The sequence below is a fragment of the Suricata suricatta genome, chromosome 8, assembly GCF_006229205.1.
Source record: "Suricata suricatta isolate VVHF042 chromosome 8, meerkat_22Aug2017_6uvM2_HiC, whole genome shotgun sequence".
Taxonomy (NCBI): domain Eukaryota; kingdom Metazoa; phylum Chordata; class Mammalia; order Carnivora; family Herpestidae; genus Suricata; species Suricata suricatta.
The window spans coordinates 14,340,842-14,359,512 of NC_043707.1; the positions used below are offsets into that span (position 1 = coordinate 14,340,842).

At 45.1% G+C, this 18,671-nt stretch overlaps 1 protein-coding gene and 1 pseudogene across 1 annotated transcript in view; one reads left to right on the forward strand and one right to left on the reverse strand.

The window, feature by feature from the left end:
- VPS35L (VPS35 endosomal protein sorting factor like) overlaps positions 1-8,509 on the forward strand; it is a 115,968-nt gene extending 107,459 nt beyond the window's left edge. Inside the window, exons 29-31 of the mRNA XM_029948651.1 lie at positions 1,697-1,815; positions 7,585-7,731; positions 8,252-8,509. Coding sequence (XP_029804511.1) covers positions 1,697-1,815; positions 7,585-7,731; positions 8,252-8,350 — 365 coding nt within the window. The 3' untranslated portion in view covers positions 8,351-8,509. The remainder of the gene's footprint in view (positions 1-1,696; positions 1,816-7,584; positions 7,732-8,251) is intronic.
- A 7,086-nt stretch (positions 8,510-15,595) lies between these two features.
- On the reverse strand, positions 15,596-15,962 carry LOC115299282 (annotated as a pseudogene).
- Positions 15,963-18,671: the final 2,709 nt, after the last annotated feature.

Genomic DNA, 18,671 nt, shown 5'->3' on the forward strand with positions numbered 1-18,671 from the left:
AGTCTGCTCACAAATGGTTTGGCCAGAAAAACCCATTATGTGTGAGTGTGTGTGTGTGTGTGTGTGTGTGTGTGTGTGTGTGTGTGGGGTGAGCAAGTGAGAGAGCTTGCAGAGAGGGAGCAAAATGGTGTCAGCTGGTGCTTTGAGGTGAGACAGGCAGGGATCCAATGTACTGCTTTCTCCACTTGTCGACAGCACTGCCGTGTTTCAAAATAAAAAGCAAGAACAGGAGTTGCTACTCTTGAAAGAGCAACTAGACATGTACATAAGGCATCTCTTAAATTATTTTGTCTATTAATTACTATGTGCTTATTATCTGTCCCCTTCTCTAATAGATTCAGATGAAAGGAAATAATGAAATATAATTTAATTAAAATAATTGGTTCTTAAGCAACTAAATTAGGAAGTACATAGGGATATACGTATGCCTGTGTGCTATATTTATGTAGAGGCTCCACTATGGATACTGTTCTTTCACTTTTTAAAAATTAATAGTATCTTGGGGTGTCTGGGTGGCTCTGTCCGTTGCACTTGACTTTGGCTCAGGTAGTGATCTCACTGTTCATGGGTTCAAGCTCCACATCTGGCTCTGCACTGGCAATGCAGAACTTGCTTGGGATTCTCTCTCTCCCTCTCTCTGCCTCTTCCCTGCTCATGTACTCTCTTTGTCCAAATAAATAAACTTAAAAAAATAAAAATAAAAACTAATTAGAATCTTGTAACTATCTGTTACTAATAGTATAACAAGAGTCTAATGTATACGGTAGTTAATAACTATAGATCATGTATATTTATTGTCCTCCTAGTATTTAATATTGTAACAGCATTAAAGCTCTATTGATCACCATTTACATTGCTTCTCATCTCACCCTTATAAACAAGATAATTCACATACAGTGAACATAGAGTAAATGCTGCTGTTGGCTACAAAACAATATCACATACATGCCTCTTTGTGCATCTGTTGGATTATGGTCTTTTAAAAAATTTTTTTTTTATTCTTGAGAGAGAGAGAGAGAGCATGAGCAGGGGAGGGGCAGCGAGGAGGGAGGAGACACAGAATCCAAAGCAGCCTCCAGGCTCTGAGCTGTCAGCACAGAGCCTGACAAGGGGCTCGAACTCACAAACTATGATACCATGACCTGAGCCAAAGTCGGGCACTTATCCTACTCAGGCACCCCTTGATTATTTTCTTAAGATAAATAAAGCCCTTGGAGTGGTCTCTGCAGTCAAAGATCTGGACTTTTTTGTACTAAGACTTTACATTAAAAAAAAGTTGTTAAAATACACATAGTAATAAAGTTTACCATTTTAATGATCTTTAAGTGCCCAATTCAACTTTATCAAGTATATTTACTGTGTTGTGAAGCCATTACCACTGTCCGTTTCTGGAATTTTTTCATCATCCCAGCACTCTGTCCCTAATACACAGTGACTTCCTGTTCCCTCCGTGTCCCCCCAGCCTGTGGTGACCTCCATTCTACTTCCTCCTACAAATTTGCCTATTCTAGTACCTCGTATAAGAGGAATTGTACAATATTTGCCCTTTTGTGTCTGGCATATTTCCCTTCTCGTAAGGCTTTCAAGATTCATCCGTGTTTTAACAGGTATCAGAATTTCTTTCCTTTTTAGGATTGAATCGTATTCCTTTGAATGGGTATGCCGCATTTGCTCAACGCTCTCGTTTGTTCCATAGTCGACTCCAACGACAGCCTCTATGGGGGAGACACCAAGTTTCTGGCTGAAAACAACAAGCTGTGTGAGACGGTGATGGCTCAGATCCTGGAGCATCTGAAAACGCTGGCCAAGGACGAGGTAGGTGCCCTCTGCCTGGCCCCCTGCTGCCGCTTGCTCTGAGCGCACAGGCTTCTAGGGTGAGCATTGGTTCACTCTGGAAGGAAACTTCGTTCACGTGAGTCTCGGTTGATGTGCAGACTGATTATGAATGCTCCGTCCAGGGCCTTTGCTCCTGCTTCACTTGGTCGTTCTCTGAAATGTCCCGTGTATTTCAGTTGCTTGCCTCTCCCGCCAGAATGTAAGCTCCCTGGGGGCAGGGACCTTGTGACATGAGTTTAGGAGACCTCTTTGGGCCTGAGGCTAAGTCTCTGGAGTCCACCTGTCACCACAGCATCCCTACACCTTGAACAGAGGCTGGCCTATAGCAGATGCTTGATCAGCACATACTGAATCAACAGCCTGTGCTCTGCACACCTTAGTCGTCTTCATGCCCACGTACAAGTGCTGTGTTTGTTCTTAGTGGACAGAAAAGGAAATGGAGGCTCAGAGGTTTCTCCCCAGTCCTAGGTTCCTCTGGTGATTGAGCAACAGGGTCCCCACCTAGAGATCTCCCCGGTTAAAGTAGTAGCCTTCTAGCCACGGCACTGCCCTCCTCAACCACGGCCTTTCTGCTGATCCTGCCAGAGTCGCCTGTGGTCACTGTCCCCCTGCAGTGTGGTCGGTTCTGTTTCTCCAGCCTTTGTTCCACTTAGGCAGGTGTTGAGGACCCTGCATGCATTATCTCGCCTAAACCTCACGACAGTCGGGTGAGGTGGGAACAGCTGTGCCTTTAAACTTGACAGGCAAGGACAAAATCCTGGGGTGGCAGCCAGGACGTGTGGTCAAGGCAGTCTTCTAGAACCCATGTTCTTACCCGCAGAATACACCAATATGTCAGATGTTGCGTCTTACATTTTTAGAGCAGTTTTTCCATGTTTCCATAAAGTTAGATGCTTAATTGATGTTAATGTCATTTCCACGCAGTGCCATATACAGAACCACCTGGTTCCCTTTCGCTGTTAGGCCAACCACGGCCTTCCTTTTTTTGTTTGTTTTTTACGGCTTCAACCCAAACATGTGTGTGACAGATGGATCCCAGAGGCCCCATCTCAGGCTTGGCCAAGGAGGTTACTCGTTCAGACCTTGGCTCATCTCTGTTACTGTGTTTAGCGGGCGGAGGCCCGCAGTGTTGGGGGAGTGGGAGCTGACGCCTGGCCTTTCTCTGCATTCTTTCTGTGGATCGGCCGGTGCTTGAATTTGTTCCTGCCTCCATGTGCTCCCCTGGGTCTTGCTCTTCCCTACTCGAAGCTGTCAGCTTGAAGCTCTGAGCATTTGGGGGTTTTTTATTCCCACCTGGCAAGAGACAGCCAGAGGGCTGGCTCCTGATTGCATCCTGGCAGGCCTCGTTTTTGCCTGTCCTGCCCAGTTCCCTCTCCCAAACCTAAGGCAGATTTTGGACTGCCTCGTTCCCAGTAGCTTTCCAGCCTTCCCCTTCCTTCCTGAGGCCTTCTGCCCTTCCCTTCCCCAGATGCTCTCCTTCCTAGGTTATGCTCCCGTATCCCCACTCCATCAAATGCTTTGAAGACAAAGTAAGATCAAACTGGATTTTAATTATTACTCATTCCCAGGGCTACACAAAATACCCCCATTGCCCTCATCCCCCCGCCCCACCAGAAGGCCACCGGCCGTGGGGTATGTGCGTGTACGACATACATACGTCTGTGTTCCTCGGCCCCATTATCCCCAGGGTATTCACAAAGGTGCCTGGGAGAGAGGTATTCTTTCTGGACTCCATTTTCCAGCGGCGCCTGCCAACTCCAGGGCCAGTCCAAGAGGCTGAGGAGAGATACAGAACTGCTGCCCTGGGTCCAGAGTTGGTCACTGGAGGAAGGGAGCATATGTTGGGGTGTCCCACCAACCGGGGGACCCTTCTGGACACAGGGTTGCAGAACGCTGAGGAAATTAACACATGGAAGGCGCCTGGCTTGTCAGTTTCCCTTTTCTTCGGGGAAACTGGCTTATCAAACCAGTGCGGGTAAGAAGAGGCCTTTTTCAAATACGTGCAAACTCTTAGGGCTAAAGACCCAGCTCTTCTTTGTGCAAACACGTGGTTTTCAGGCAAGAGCTCTTGCTGCCCTGCAGTGTGGAGTCCTTGATCTTCAGCTTCCACTTGGTTCACTCGTCAGGGCCCCCTCTGCTCTTTTGCTATGAAAAAGTCTTCTTAGCCCCTTTTCCTGGTTTGTAAAACCCAGGGGACCTCTTAGAGCAATGTTGTGTGTTTAACAGGTTACACTCAAGAAAAACTTGCCACATGGCTTGAAAATATTTCCTCACCCTGATGCAACAGGCTGGGGTTAATCACAGATGGCCACTGACCACATAAATATAGCCTAGAACCACCCCCAAGCTCGCAATAAAGACAAAGCTGAGACCCCATACATAGTAGTGGTGTCCCCGCGTCACCCCCCCCTTCCCTGGTTCACCTGCCATCCAGAAGCAGATGGATTATCCGCCTCCTGACATCTCTTTAGAAGGTCAGTAGGAGCCTAACGTCGCATCACGCTGCCGATGTCATTCATCTCCTCTCTGGTAGGCACTGTATCACCTTATGTCATTGTAAGAGCCAGTACAGTACAATGTTTTGAGACCACACTAACATAACTTTTCTTATAGAACTCTATTTTCTTAATTTCTTACTGTGCCTAATTTAGAAACTCTTGTAGGTATGTGTGTAGAGGAAAAAGCAGTGTGTGTGTGTGTGTGTGTGTGTGTGTGTGTGTGTGTGTGTGTGTATACACACAGCTTGGTACTGTCTGTGGTTCCGTACATTTACTAGAGGGTGGTCGGACGTATACTTGCAGCTCAGGAGGTTGGGGAGGGGGGTGACAGTGCTGTAATTTAATGTTTGTCTCTTTTTCTCTTGGGGGAGGGGACATTGATGGTGATGACTCTGAAACAGGATTCTGAGAAAACAGGAACGTTGGAATTTTTCAAAAGAACATTTCAACCCCCCCATAAATACCGGGGACATTACATGAAAATGTCCTTCCGTACAGGCACATTTACTAGGAAAATATGGGTGGACCGAGCCAAAATGGAACAGATCACCCTTCCTTTTAACAGTGCTGTGTGCATAGGCACCCGTCATGGCAGAGGCCCTGGAGATAGGATCCTCTGGAGTCTGGTCAGATCTTTCTCCCTAGCGCAGAGCAAAGCTTCATGCTGTTGAAAAACCCCAGTGCTGATGACAGTCCTGAGCATCTCCTCTCGTTGCCTCCAAAATTGTCCCCTTAATCCACACGGAGTTAGCCACTTTACTCCTGAGTATGAAGTTGTTTATTTGGGTGTGGTGAAGCTGGGAATCATGCCAGACCTGTGGAGCTTCCTGGAAATGACATTTCTCATAGGAAAAAAATGAAAAGCTCTTTTCTATTTAAAACCTCTGTGGAGAAGAGGAGCGGGGCTCAAGGCCCTGATTTGGTCGTCTCATAACCTGTTCATGGCTTTCTGGGGCTTTGCACGTTGGCTGGCATGACTTCTCGTCCCTCAGACCTGTCGCTGGTAATTTCACTTTTAATGGGCTGTGCACTTAAAACACATGTGGATTGAGCTTTTAGGGTAAAATGCTTATTGGGAAGATCCAGATGGAGAAATAGCCAGTTGTTAGATATGGCATCCCTCGTTTGGGAGGGGGTGGGGGGGAACCAACCTCCCCCCTTCAGTGAAATTTGGTTAAAGGGCCTCTCTCAGGGAAGTCTCTTTTAGTTGTATTTGATAAACAGAATTTTCTTTTAGCTTCCTCCTGTAGATGGAAGCAGAGAGGGCGCCCTCCTGTCGTCCCAGCCATCAGACACAGGCCAGCTTTAAAAGGCACGAAGGTTGGGCCGGAACCCACTGAATGGGGATCCCTGCCAAGGCTCCCAGTTGGGGTAGAAGAACTGTAGTGTCTCAGATTAAAGACCCCAAAGCAGGCAGTAAGGAGCCGCGTTTTCTCCCGGGGCCTGCACAGCATGACCCCACTTCTGGGCTGTGAGGCTGAGTCCGCTGCTTCTGTGCCTGTCACCTTATCCAGGCTGCTGCCAAAGCAGGCTCAACGGGGGAGTGGGGTGTCTCCTCATTGCCACTCAGCCCCCCTCACCCAGCTGTGCCAGCAGCTGCTCCTTGGTCACGGTTTCTTTTCCTCCACCAAGAGATTTTAAATTCTCACTTGGGAGAGGGTGGCAGGAGGGGTTAAAGTGGTTCGGTGGTTAGCAGAGTCGTCCCCCGTGCATATTTGTGGAATGATGGATGGATGGACAGTAGGGTGGTTGTGTCCACCTGGAGTAGTTGACAGAAGCAATCTTAGCCTCTTCAGTCGGGATCCCTAACGTGACGCTAACACTGGGTCAGCCGGAGTGGGGCAAGGAGCCCAAACCCCGCTCTGTACCTACTGTCGTCTGTCAGCAAGTGCCCCAAAGCCTTCTGAACTGGGAGTGGACTGGGTTCCTATTGCAGCCTTAAGAAAATTGGCACAAAGTCATAAACACTCAATTATTATTTCAGTTTGAGTTGACACAGGCCAGGTTTCACAAGGTCAAAATCAAGGTGTTGGCAGACGTGATTTCCATGCAGTTGTAGGACTGAAGTCCAGTTTCCTTGCTGGCTGTTGGCTAGAGGTTGTTCTTAGCTTCTAGAAACTGCTTTTCTTAGCTTGTGGCCCCCTTCTTCCATCTTGAGATCCGTTAATGGTGGTCAAATGCTTCTAATCTCCAGTCTCCCTCCTAGGAGGTTGTCTCCAAGAAAAACAGAAATCTCTCTGCTTTTCAGGGCTCAAGTGGTTACACTGGGGCCACCCAGATAACCCAGGACTCTCTGTAAGGTCCATAACTTTATACCTGCTAAGTCGCTTTACCCCAGCACCCAGCAGGGTGCTTCAATAATTGGGGTTGGGACCCGTGAGAGACGGTGCTAAACATGTGCTTCATGTAGTGGGTCAGGAGATCTGCTGTATAGACAGCTCTGATGAGCTTTGTAAAGCCCAGAGCAGAATACCGGACCCCCTGTAAGGGCTCCATTCCCATCCGCTGTCAGGGAGCAAAGGAGATGCGTGAGCTTCTGGGCCCACTGATGTTCTGCACTGTGCGCCAAAGGCACCCAGCAAGGGCCCAGGTCCTCACCTGTCCAGGGTCCTCACGAACACGTGCATGAACTTGGCTCCCTGGTCAGGGGCACCTATGTATTTGGCTTTCCCACATGTCTGTTTACCTTTCAGAACTTGTATCTTTTCTCCTAGGCCTGTTGTTGCATTTTGGAGATTGATTTTCTCCTATTGTCTTTACCATTCAAAGCTGGGATTCAGGTTTGGTCTATCCTAACATTTGGGTTAGACTTTCCTTATTTGGGTACTTGTAATCAGAGTATGGAATGGTTCTTAGGAAAGCGGGGCCTGGGCCCCAAGCACTGGGGAGTGTTGCTCTTGGGTAGCTGTTGTCATTTGGTCTTTATTTCTGCCCTGTGGATGCTGGTGGATCGTGACTGTACATTGGCTGGCTTGAGGACACATCTGAAAGACTTGTATAGCCTTTCCGTTTTCATCTGCACTTGAGTAATTGCTGCCCATGTGGGAGGCACAGGGCAAAGGACTTGATATGCATCATCTCATTTGGTCCTCACTTACCTGTGGGCTGGCATTCTGTTCCTCTCCTCCAGATGAAGGCGGGACGCGGGGAGGGTAAGCAGCCCCCTCTGGAAAATCCAAGGTAGACCTGGTGTCCGCGTGGGCCCGCCTGCACCTCACGGCCGGATCCTGGTCTCTCTCTCCTATTTCAGGCCCTGAAGCGCCAGAGCTCGTTGGGCCTTTCCTTCTTTAATAGCATCTTGGCCCACGGGGACCTGCGCAACAACAGACTCAACCAGCTCTCGGTCAACCTGTGGCACCTGGCACAGAGGCACGGCTGTGCGGACACCAGGACCATGGTGAGGCTCTGGGGACATGGGGGTCCTGGTGAGCGCCCCGAACCCACTGCCCAAAGCACAACCTCAGTGCTCAGAGAATGCCAATCTCATCTTCCCTGTAATCTTTCTGAATAAAAGACACATCTGCAGGGTGCCTGGGTGGCAGCTGGTAAAACATTCAATTTCAAATCAGGTCACTGAACTTTGACCCCACATCATGCTCTCTGCTCTCAGCGCAGAGCCCCTTCGAGTCTTCTTTCCCCTTTTCTCTCTCCACCCCTCCCCTGCTTGTGTCCTCTCAAAATGAAACTTAAAAAAAAGAAGACATATATAGAAATATCAGCTATTCCTAGTCATACCTAAAGCTGATTTTATAAGCAAATTGTAAACCAAAAAGTTTTACTTAAAACACTTTTGAAGGATAAAGGAGGAGAAGAAATCAAAAGACGCTAGCTGTAAGAAAGCATCAGCTCACACCACGGTTGATTTGTTGGTGCCTGGCTGAACCAGAAAGGACACTGATCTTTCTTTTTCCTCCCAGGTGAAAACTCTGGAATACATCAAGAAGCGAAGCAAACACCCAGATATGGGTCATCTGACTGAGCTGGCCCTCAGGCTCCCCCTGCAAACAAGGACCTGACTCTGGGAATGAGAAGCCAAGTTCAGAAAGACCTGGTTTGCTTTTTTTGTTTTATTTTTACACACAGATTGGTTTAACTTTGGTCTCTACCCAGATGATTGTGACAGTGAAGAAGTGGGAAAGGGCAGAGCATTAAAATCCAATCCTGTTCGCAGAGTAGCAATGTCTTAGTGTTTCTTTGCAGAAGTGGCCTTCAGATCGGCGTTTATCGAGAAACAGAAGAATCCAAGTGACATCTGTCATGTGTGTCTGGGTGTTTTTGTTTTTTTAACTAGGAAGAAAAACCCTGAAAAGGCATCTACTTTTAAAGAGCCACTTTCCCTCAAGTCTGGAATTTAATTTTGCCCAAAGCGCCATAATTCATAGAAGTAGATGGCTCAGTCTATGAAAAGCGGCTCAACTGGGCTCAGGCTGTATTGGTACATACCCAGCCGTAGCACCACCAGAGACGCAGGCATGGTGGCTCAGGCGCACGCGGGGACGCACAGCACGTGCGGAGGCAGCACGGTGTGCGAGGGTGCCCCCCGCGCACCCACGAGCACTCCCGGCCCGGGAAAACGGCCGAGTAGGAAGGCTCCGAGCGCGGCTGTCCGCACAGACACACCCGTGGTGCAGCTGTGTAAGGTGCAGCTCCGAGAGGGACCCCAGGATCAGCACCCCAGCTCTTACACAGCTCAAGGTAAAAACAAACAAAACTGCACCGAGAAGGGCAGGAGGCAAATCCCTGGCACAGTGACCCGGGAGCGGGAGGGATACCACCCCTAAGGGTGGAGGGTCAGTCCCCTCCCTGAGCACGCCCTGCCCTGGTGGAAGCACCAGGAAAGAGGAGCTCCCGTGATGTCTAGCTGTGAAAATGGGCGGGGCTTCACTCCGGGGGAGCCAGAGGCTACAGGAAACCGAGGCTCTGCTCTCCAAGAGCCCACGCCCAGGATCACTCAGACCCCCCTCAAGAGGCAGCCGTTTGACAAGTGCCTGGGTTATTTACTAATTTTAGGGCATGTGCTGGAGGGGCAACAATCTGTAAATTTCTCTGGGAATGGAGGAGTTTGTGGGTACCCCTCTTGCCCTCTTTTAGCCTACCTGGCCCAAGGCTGGCGGGTGCCAGTTCTGACACTTGTCACCTACCTTGTGGCACTACCAGCATGGCCTCGACACTTCCCTTCCCAACAGGCACAACCCCCGCACCACAGCCCAGAGTGGAGCCATGCCCACCACCGTGCTTACTGCAGCTGCGGCCAAAGCTCACAGCCAGTCTCACCAGGGGCTGACTCCCTCCCCAGCCCACACAGGGGACGCACCTGGATCTAGTGACCAGGGGAGACAGCACTGCTGCCCCCAGAGGATGCCTCCTACATAAGGCTGCTACCTTCCAGACCTGCTGACCTAATACAGAGTCAGACAAAATGAGACAGGGATAGGATCTAAACAAAAGACCCAGAGAAAAGCAACGTACTTAATAAACTTCAGAGTAACAGTCATAAAGATGTTCCCTGGACTTGAATTCAGGGATAAGTTCAGTAAAAAGATACACTAGAGAGGATCAACAGCAAATTAGAGAATGAGAAAAATGATTCTGGAACATAGGATATTAGAATTCAAGCTAAACCACAAAAATCTATTTTTTTTATAATTTATTTGAGAGACTGTGAGCAGTGGAGGGGCAGAGAGAGAGAATCCTAAGCAGGCACCACACTGTCAACACAGAGCCCAATGTGGGGCTGACTCACAGTGAGATCCTTACCTGAGCAGAAGAGTCAGATGCTGAACCAAATGAGTCACCCAGATGCTCCCTCACCAAATCTTTTTTAAATGACAGATTAAGAGACCTCTGGTACAACATCAAACATACCAACATTTGCATTACAGGCATCCTAGGGATGGGAGAGAAGAGAAAAAGGGACAGAAAACTTGCCGAATAACAGCTGATCACTTTGATGATCTAGGGAAGGAAAAAGACATCCAGGACCAGGAAGCACAGAGAGGCCAAAACAACTGAATCCACACCACCAGGTCCACACCACGACATACAACTGGCTTCTGGACAACACACATCTACTTATATGTGGATATTTTTTTCTATACAGTATAGCACTGTATTTTCCAATTTAAAAATTTTTTTCTCTAGCTTTATTGTAAGAATACAGTATATAATACATGTAACAAAAAAATGTGTTAATCAGCTCTTTGTTATCAGGAAGGCGTCTGGTCAACAGTTGGTGATTAGTGAAGTTTTGGGGGAGTCAAAAGTTATATGCAGATTTTCAACTGCACCAGGAATTGGTACTCTTAGCCCCCGCATTGTTCAAGGGTCAACTATAATTACAATGTCAAAAATTAAAGAAAACCAGGGCATGCAGTCAATTAAGTGTCCAACTCTTGATTTCAGTTCAGGACGTGAGCCCTGAGCATGAAGCTTGCTTAAGATATTCTCTCTGTCTCTCTCCCTCCTCCCCCCTTTACCCTGCTAACAAATAAAAAAATGTAAATGGACTAAATGCTCCAATCAAAAGGCATAGGGTAACTAATGATTAAAAAAAAAAAAAAGACCTTCCATATGATGTCAAGGGCCTCACTTCAGACCACAACACTCCTTTCAGACCATAATAGCTAGCAATCAAACGGAAAAATTAGAAAACCACAAACACACAGACGCTAAACAAATGGGTCAATGAAGAAACCAAAGAGGAAACTGAAAAATACCCTGAGACATAAAAATGGCAATAATGTTCCAAAATCTTTGAAACATAAGAAAAGGAGTTCTATTTATAGTGATACAAGTCTACTTAAAGAAACAAGAAAAGCCTAACACCATCTAACCTAAGACCTAAAGAAACTAGAAAAAGAACAAAACCCAAAGTCACTAGAAGGAATGAAATAATAAATATCAGAGTGGAAACAAATGAAATAGAGGGGGAAAAAACCCAATGAAACTAAGTGCTGGTTCTTAAAAAAATAAAATTGATAAACCTTTAGCCTCATCAAAAGACTCAAACATATAAAAATCAGACATGAAAGAAAAGTTACAACTGACACCACAGAAATACAAAGGATTATACATAAGACAACCACAAACAATTATATGCCAACAAACTGGACAGGCTAGAAGAGATGGACAAATTACCAGGAATGTACAGTCTTCCAAAACTAAAGAACAAACTGAACAGAATGGTGACTAGTTATAAAACTGAGTAATCAAAAAGCTCCTGGGTGTCTCAGTCGGTTAAGCATGCTGACAGCACAGAGCCTGTTTGGGATTCTCTCCCTCTCCCCCTCACTTGAGCTCTCTCATTCTCTCAAAAGAAAAAAAAAAAATGCCTTCCAACAAACAAAAGTCCAGGACCTGATGGCTTCAAAGGTGAAGCCAAACATAGAGTTAATACCTATTCTTCTCAATTACTGCAAAAAAATGAATACTGCTAAATTCTTTTTATCAGGCCAGCATTTCTCTGATACCAAAACCAGATGAAAATACTATGGGGGGGGGGTGATAATCACAGGCAAAAAATATCCCTGATTAACACCAATGCAAAAATCCTCAACAAAATATTAGCAAACCAAATTCAACAAAACCAAGAACAGATTACTCACCAAGATCAAATAGGACTTATTCCAGGGATACAAGGATAGTTCAGTATCTGCAAATCAATCAGTGTGATACACATTAACAAAATGAAGGATTGAAAATCAGGATCATCTCAATAGATGCAGCAAAAAACATCTGACAAAATTCAACACCTGTTCATGAAAACAACTCTCAACGACACACTTCCGTATAGTAGAAGCTCTAACCCGCAGCTAGCCTCATACCCAGTAATGGAAAGCCTTCAGCTTTTCCTCTAAGATCAGGAACAGGACATCCGCTCTCCCCATGTTTATTCAAAACAGTGCAGGAGTCTGAACCCTAACAATCATACAGGAAATAAAATGCATCCAAATTGGTAAGGGAGAAGTAAAACCATCACTACTTGTAGATGACATGATACTCTAGAAAATTCTAAAGACCAAAACCACGATTTTAGTAAATGAATTCAGTAAAAGCCGCAGGATACAAATCTACAGAAATCTGCCGCATTTCTATATACTAATAATGAACTAGCAAAAGAAATTTTACAAACACTGTTTACAACTGCTTTAAAGAGAGTAAGACAGGGCAGAACAGACTCTCCACAGCTAAAACAGACAGGAATGGTGGAGCCCCGCCTGGGAGCTAAATGGACCGCAGGACCGTCCGTGGGAGGGACGGAGGCCCCAGAGGCGGAGACGGGAAAGAAACAGACCTAACACCAGGCACTCCAGGCACAGGAGCTCATACAGGGAAGAGGAATCCTTTGAAAAATCAGGAAAGCCTAATTTCCCTAGTTCTTACAATCAGTGTGGCTTGACTGCTGGAACTGTAAAAATCAGAGGGCTCAGCTCTGGGAGAGCCAGGAGGACTACAGTCCACTGACTCCCTGCCATTAAACAGCACAACAAACAGCCCGTGGAGATAAAACGGAGATGCAGCAATCCGAAAAACACAAGGGTATACAGGAGGGAGCCTGGTTCACTAATCTCAGAGCATCTTGTAGAAGGGAGACTTCTGCAAGAACAAAGGTGACCGCCATTTCCCTCCTCCACCAGCCCGCGCCCCTGCCCCAGCCTAGATCCAGGGGCCCCTGCAGCCACCAGCGGAGTACAGCGCTCAGGCTGGCTTGCTAACAGCATGCACCCAGTCCCCACGCTTCTGTGCATGGGCTCCCGCCAACCCGAAGGCCTTGGCAGGGGTTTTAGGTGGCCACAGGTCCCCTCCCACATGCACCCCCCCCCATTCTCCCGCGGACCTGCTCCTTCCAGTGCACCTTTGGCCAGAGCCCATCCCAAGCAGTGTTACAAGCCTGGCCAAGTGCAAGCAGCCCAGACAGGGAACAGCACTGCTCCTGCCCCCAGGGAAAGGGGAAGATAATGGGCTTGGAGCAGGTATCTGGTTGGACTGCAGGCCAGACCCACCAACAGCAGCTTCTAGGGACAACACAAGGAAACTGCCCTGTAGCTTCAGTGCTACTGCATCTCTGGCAAACACCTGGTCTGACTCAACTCAAGCCAGATGCAGCCCCAGACTGGCCCAATGACAACTCCAGGACCAAACCCTGCCCACAACAGGCAAAGAGCCACTGTAGATGACTGAACTGAAGCCACTATAAAAGGGCACTCCCAATACACACAGGAGACATCCTCCTAAGGCACCAAGTTCTGAACAGGGGACACGACACTGCAGGGACCACAGGACTCCTTCTTCATAACGCCACTACTTTCAAGAGCAGGAGAGGTAGCTGACTTTCCTAACACCTAGAAACAGGCACAGAGAGACAGAATGAGATAAAGGAATGTGCCACAAATGAAAGAACAGGACAAAATCCTAACAAGAGAGCTCCATGAAATGGAGCAAAGTAGTACATATGCCTGATACAGAATTTATAGTACTGGTCATAAAGACACTCACTGGATTAGAGAAAAGAGTGGAGGACCTCAGTGAGACCCTGAACAAAGAGACAGAAAACATAAAAAGAATCAGAGATAATGAATTCTGTAAGTGAAATTCATAATACAGTAAATGGAATAAACAGTGGACTAGAGGAAGCACAATAATGAATCAATGACCTGGAGGACAGAATATCAGAAAGCAATCAACTGAACAGGAGAGAGGAAAAAAACAACAAAAAATGAAAACAGACTTAGGGAACTCAGCAAAGCATCAGCACAACAACAATAGCATTATAGGAATCCCAGAAGATGAAGAAACAGGAAAAGGGGCAGAAAATTTATCTGAAGAAATAATAGCTGAAAACATCCCAAATCTGGGGACAGAAACAAAAATCCAGATCCAGAAGGCACAACAAAATCAACCTAAGGAGGGCCATACCAGGACACACATTAATTAAAATGCCAAAAGTAGTAAAAAAAAAAAAAAAGAGCATTTTAAAAGTTGCAAGAGAAAAACAAAAACAAAAGCAGTTACATACAAGGGAAACCCCTTGAGGCAATTTTTCAGCAGAAATTCTGCAGGCCAGAAGGGAATGGCATGATATTATTCAAAGTGCTGAAAGGAAAACCCTGCAGCCCAAAATACTCCTTCCAACCAGGCTGTTATTCAGAACAGAAGGAGAGAAAGAGTTTCCTAGACAAAGGAATTCACAATCACTAAACCAGTCACACAAGAAATGTTAAAGGGTACTCTCAGTAGAAAGCAAAGACAATAAACAGGAGTAAGAAAAGCAGGAAGGATACAAGTAGTAAAATTAAGAGTATCTATAAAAATCAGTCAAGCGATTCACAAAATAAAAGGCTGTAAAATATGACACCATATACTTTAAATGTGGGAGGTGAGAAGAGTAAAGAATGGATTCAAACTTAAGTGACCATCAACGTAGTAGACTGATGTAAACTAAGACGTTATACACAAGGGGCAACTGGGTGGCTCAGTTGGTTAAACAGCTGACTCTTGGTTTCAGCTCAGGTCATGATCTCATGGTCTGTGGGTTCAAGCCATGTTGGGCTCTGTGCTCATAGTGCAGAGCCTGCTTGGGATTCTCTCTCTCTGCCTCTCCCCGACTTGCGCTGTCTTGGTAAACTTAAAAATTAAAGTAAAATTTAAGTAAACTTAAAAACTAAAAAAAGATATTATATACAAACCTATATATAAAAATCAAAACCAGTAATAGACTTGCAAAAATAAAGAGAAAGGAACCCAAGTATATCACTAAAGAAAGCCAGCAAACAGTGAGACAAGAGAGCAAGAAAGGAAAGGAACAGAGAACTACAGAACCACCATAAAACAGGTAACAAAATGGCAGTAGGTACATACCTATTGATAATTACTTTGAATGTAAGCAGCCCAAGTGTCCATCTATAGGAAGGGATAAAGAAGACCTCTTTCTCTCTTACACACACACACACAAACACACACACACACACACACACACACACACACACAGGAATATGAGCCACAAAAAGGAAGAAAATCTTGCCATTTGCAACATGGATGGATCTAGACAGTATAATGCTAAGTGAAATAAGTCAGGGAAAAAGAATCACCATAAGATTTCACTCAGATGTGGAATTTAAGAAGCAAATGAACAAAGAGAAAGACAAACTAAGAAAAAGATTTTTTTTTAAGGGTAGAATTAATATTTTACTGTTACTTGTAATCAGATGGCAGTTGGGTATATAGTCTTCATACTTGATCTTTCCTTTTCGTAAATAAAAAAAAATCTTACAAGTTTTCAACAGCCAATGGCTGGCTGTGTTTTCAGAAAACATAATTAGATTAATTCATTGATGGTAGCTTCAAGTTTTTCCTTATTAGCTCCAGAAAACTCACCCACCTTCTGTCCCGTTTTAAAAAACTGGACGGTTGGCATGCATTTGACTTCACACTCTGAAGCAACACCCTGACAGTCACCCATGTCTGCTTCCCGGAACGCCTCGTTGGAATACTTCTCAGAGAGGGAATGAAAGAAGAGTTTGATCATTTTGCAAGGTCCACACCACATGGCAGAGAAGTCAACTACCACAAGTTTTCCCCTGCACTGTTCAAGGCTTCCTGAAAAGCATACTTGCTCTCGGTCTGCTTCATTTTGGCAGCTGGGGTCTGACAAGGGAGCGTACAGACCAATGAAAGTGGATCCTAAACGCCCAGCAGAGCTCAGCAGATTAACTATGGAGAACAAACTGATGGTTATCAGAGAGCAGGTGGGCGGGGGATGGGTGAGAAGAGGTGAAGGGGACTGAGAGTATACTTCGGGTGAGCGCTGAGCAGAGAACTCCTGAATCCGCTTATTGTGCACCTGAACGTGTATGACACTACGTTATCCAGCATACACTATACTGGAACTTACAAACAAACAAACAAATAACCTAGGAATAAATTTCACCAAAAAGGTAAAAGAACTATACTCTGAAAATTGTAAGACACTGATAAGAGAAGACATACCATGCTCACGGTTTGGAGGAATACTGTGAAAATGTCCATGCCACCCAAAGCAGTCTATAGATTCAATGCAGTCCTATCAAAAGAGCAGTAGCATTTTCCACAGAACTAGAACAAATAACCCTAAAATTTGTGTAGAGCCACAAAATATCCCAAATAGCCACAGCAAACTTGGGCTAGAAAAACAAAGCTGGAGGCAGCACAATCCCAGATTTCAACCTACACTACAAAACAACGGCAATCAAAACAGAACAGCACGGTCATAAATACTTCAGACACACAGTCAGCAGAAGAGAACAGAGAGCCCAGAAATAAACCCACACCTATATGGTCAGTTAATCTAGGACAAAGGACCCAAGGATCTAACAATGGGGGGAAGACAGTCTCCTTAATATGGGTATATATATATGTGTGTGTTGGGGGTTGCCTGGCCGACTCAGTTGAAGGAGCATGCAACTCTTGATCTCAGGGTCACGAGTTTGAACCCCACACTGGATGTAGAGATTACTTAAAAAACTTACAGACAATAAATAAATGAAAGAATTTATTTTCTCAAATGAATGTTGAGAAAATTGGGCAGCTACATCAAAAGAATGAAATTGTACCACTATTCTTACACCACATACAAAAACAAAATGGATTAGACTTAAAAATAAGACCTGAAACCATAAAACTCCTGAAGGAAAACAGGCAGCAAACAATGGTCTTAGCAATATTTTTCTGGATCTATCTCCTCAGGCAAGGGCAACATAAGCAAAAATAAGTAACTAGGACTCACCAAACTAAAAAGCAAAGGAAACTAACAGGATGCCTGGGTGGCCCAGTGTGTTAAGTGGCCGACTCCATAGAGTTTGGTTCAGTCATGATCTCACGGTCCTGAATTCAAGTCCTACGGTGGCTTTGCGCTCACAGTATGGAGCCTGCTTTGGATCTTCTGTCTCCCTCTTTCTGTCCCTACACTGCTCATGCTCTCTTCCTTTCTCTCCCTTAAAAAAAAAAAAAAAAAAAAAAAAGGCAAAGTAAATTATCAGCAAAACCAAAAGGTGGTAACCTATGGGTGGGAGATGTTTGTAAATATATTTAATAAAGGGGTAATATCCAAAATCTATATTTAAAAAACTCACACAACTTGTTGACACCAAAAACTCTCAAACAATCCAATTAATCTTCATTTATTTATTTATTTATTTGAGAGACAGAGACAGCGTGAGCAGGGTAGGGTCAGAGAGAGAAGGAGGCACAGAATCTGAAGCAGGCTCCAGGTTTGAACCCACAAACGGTGAGATCATGACCTGAGCCGAAGCCAGACGCTTAACCGACTGAGCCACCCAGGCGCCCCTCAAATAATCCAACTAAAAACGAGCAAAAAACCTGAACAGAACAGTTCTCCAAAAAGACATACAGATGGCCAACAGACACATGAAAAGATGCTCAATATCACAAATCACTGGGGAAATGAAAATCGAAATCCCAATGAGACATCACTTCACATCAGTCAGATTGACTAAAACAAAAAAGATAAGAAATAACAAGTGCTGGCAAGGATGTGGAGAAAAGGGAACCTCCACACACTGTCGGTGGGAATGTGAATTGGTGCAGCAACTACCGAAAACAGTGTGGACATTTCTCAAACAATTAAAAACAGAAATACCATGAGATCCACTTCTGGGAGTTTACCCCCTAAAAACCAAAAACACAGATTCAAAAAGATATATGTACCCCTATGTTTACCCCATTATTATTTACAATAGCCAAATATGGATGTATTCTACATGTCCACTGATAAAGATGATTTGGTATATAAACAGACACACAGAGGAATGTTACTCAGCAATAAAAAAAAAAAATCCTGACATTTGCTACAACATAGACATATATGGTATTAAGGTAAATAAGTCTGAAAAAGATAAATATCGTGTAATTTCACTTATATGTGAAATCTATGGAACAGAAACAGACTCGTAGATGCAGAGCAAAAATGATGGTTGCCAGAGGGGAGGGAGTAGGGAGAAGAGTGAAACAGGCAAAGGGGATTAAGGGGTACAAACTTCCAGCTAGAAGATAAATAAATCACAGTGATGGACGTACAGCACAGGGAAAACAGTAATACTGTCATAACTCTGCATGGTGACAGATGGTAATTACACTCTTTGTGGTGAGCATTTTTTAATGCATATAAATGTCAAATGACTATACTGCACACATGAAATATATTGTATGTCAACTATACTTCAATTAAAAATAAAATTTAAAAAATACATTGGTAGATTAAAGGAGAAAGTGAGGTCACATCTACAATTCCATCTGTGGCTTAAGTGGAAACGATACTGTAACTGAATAAACCTCCCTTTTATA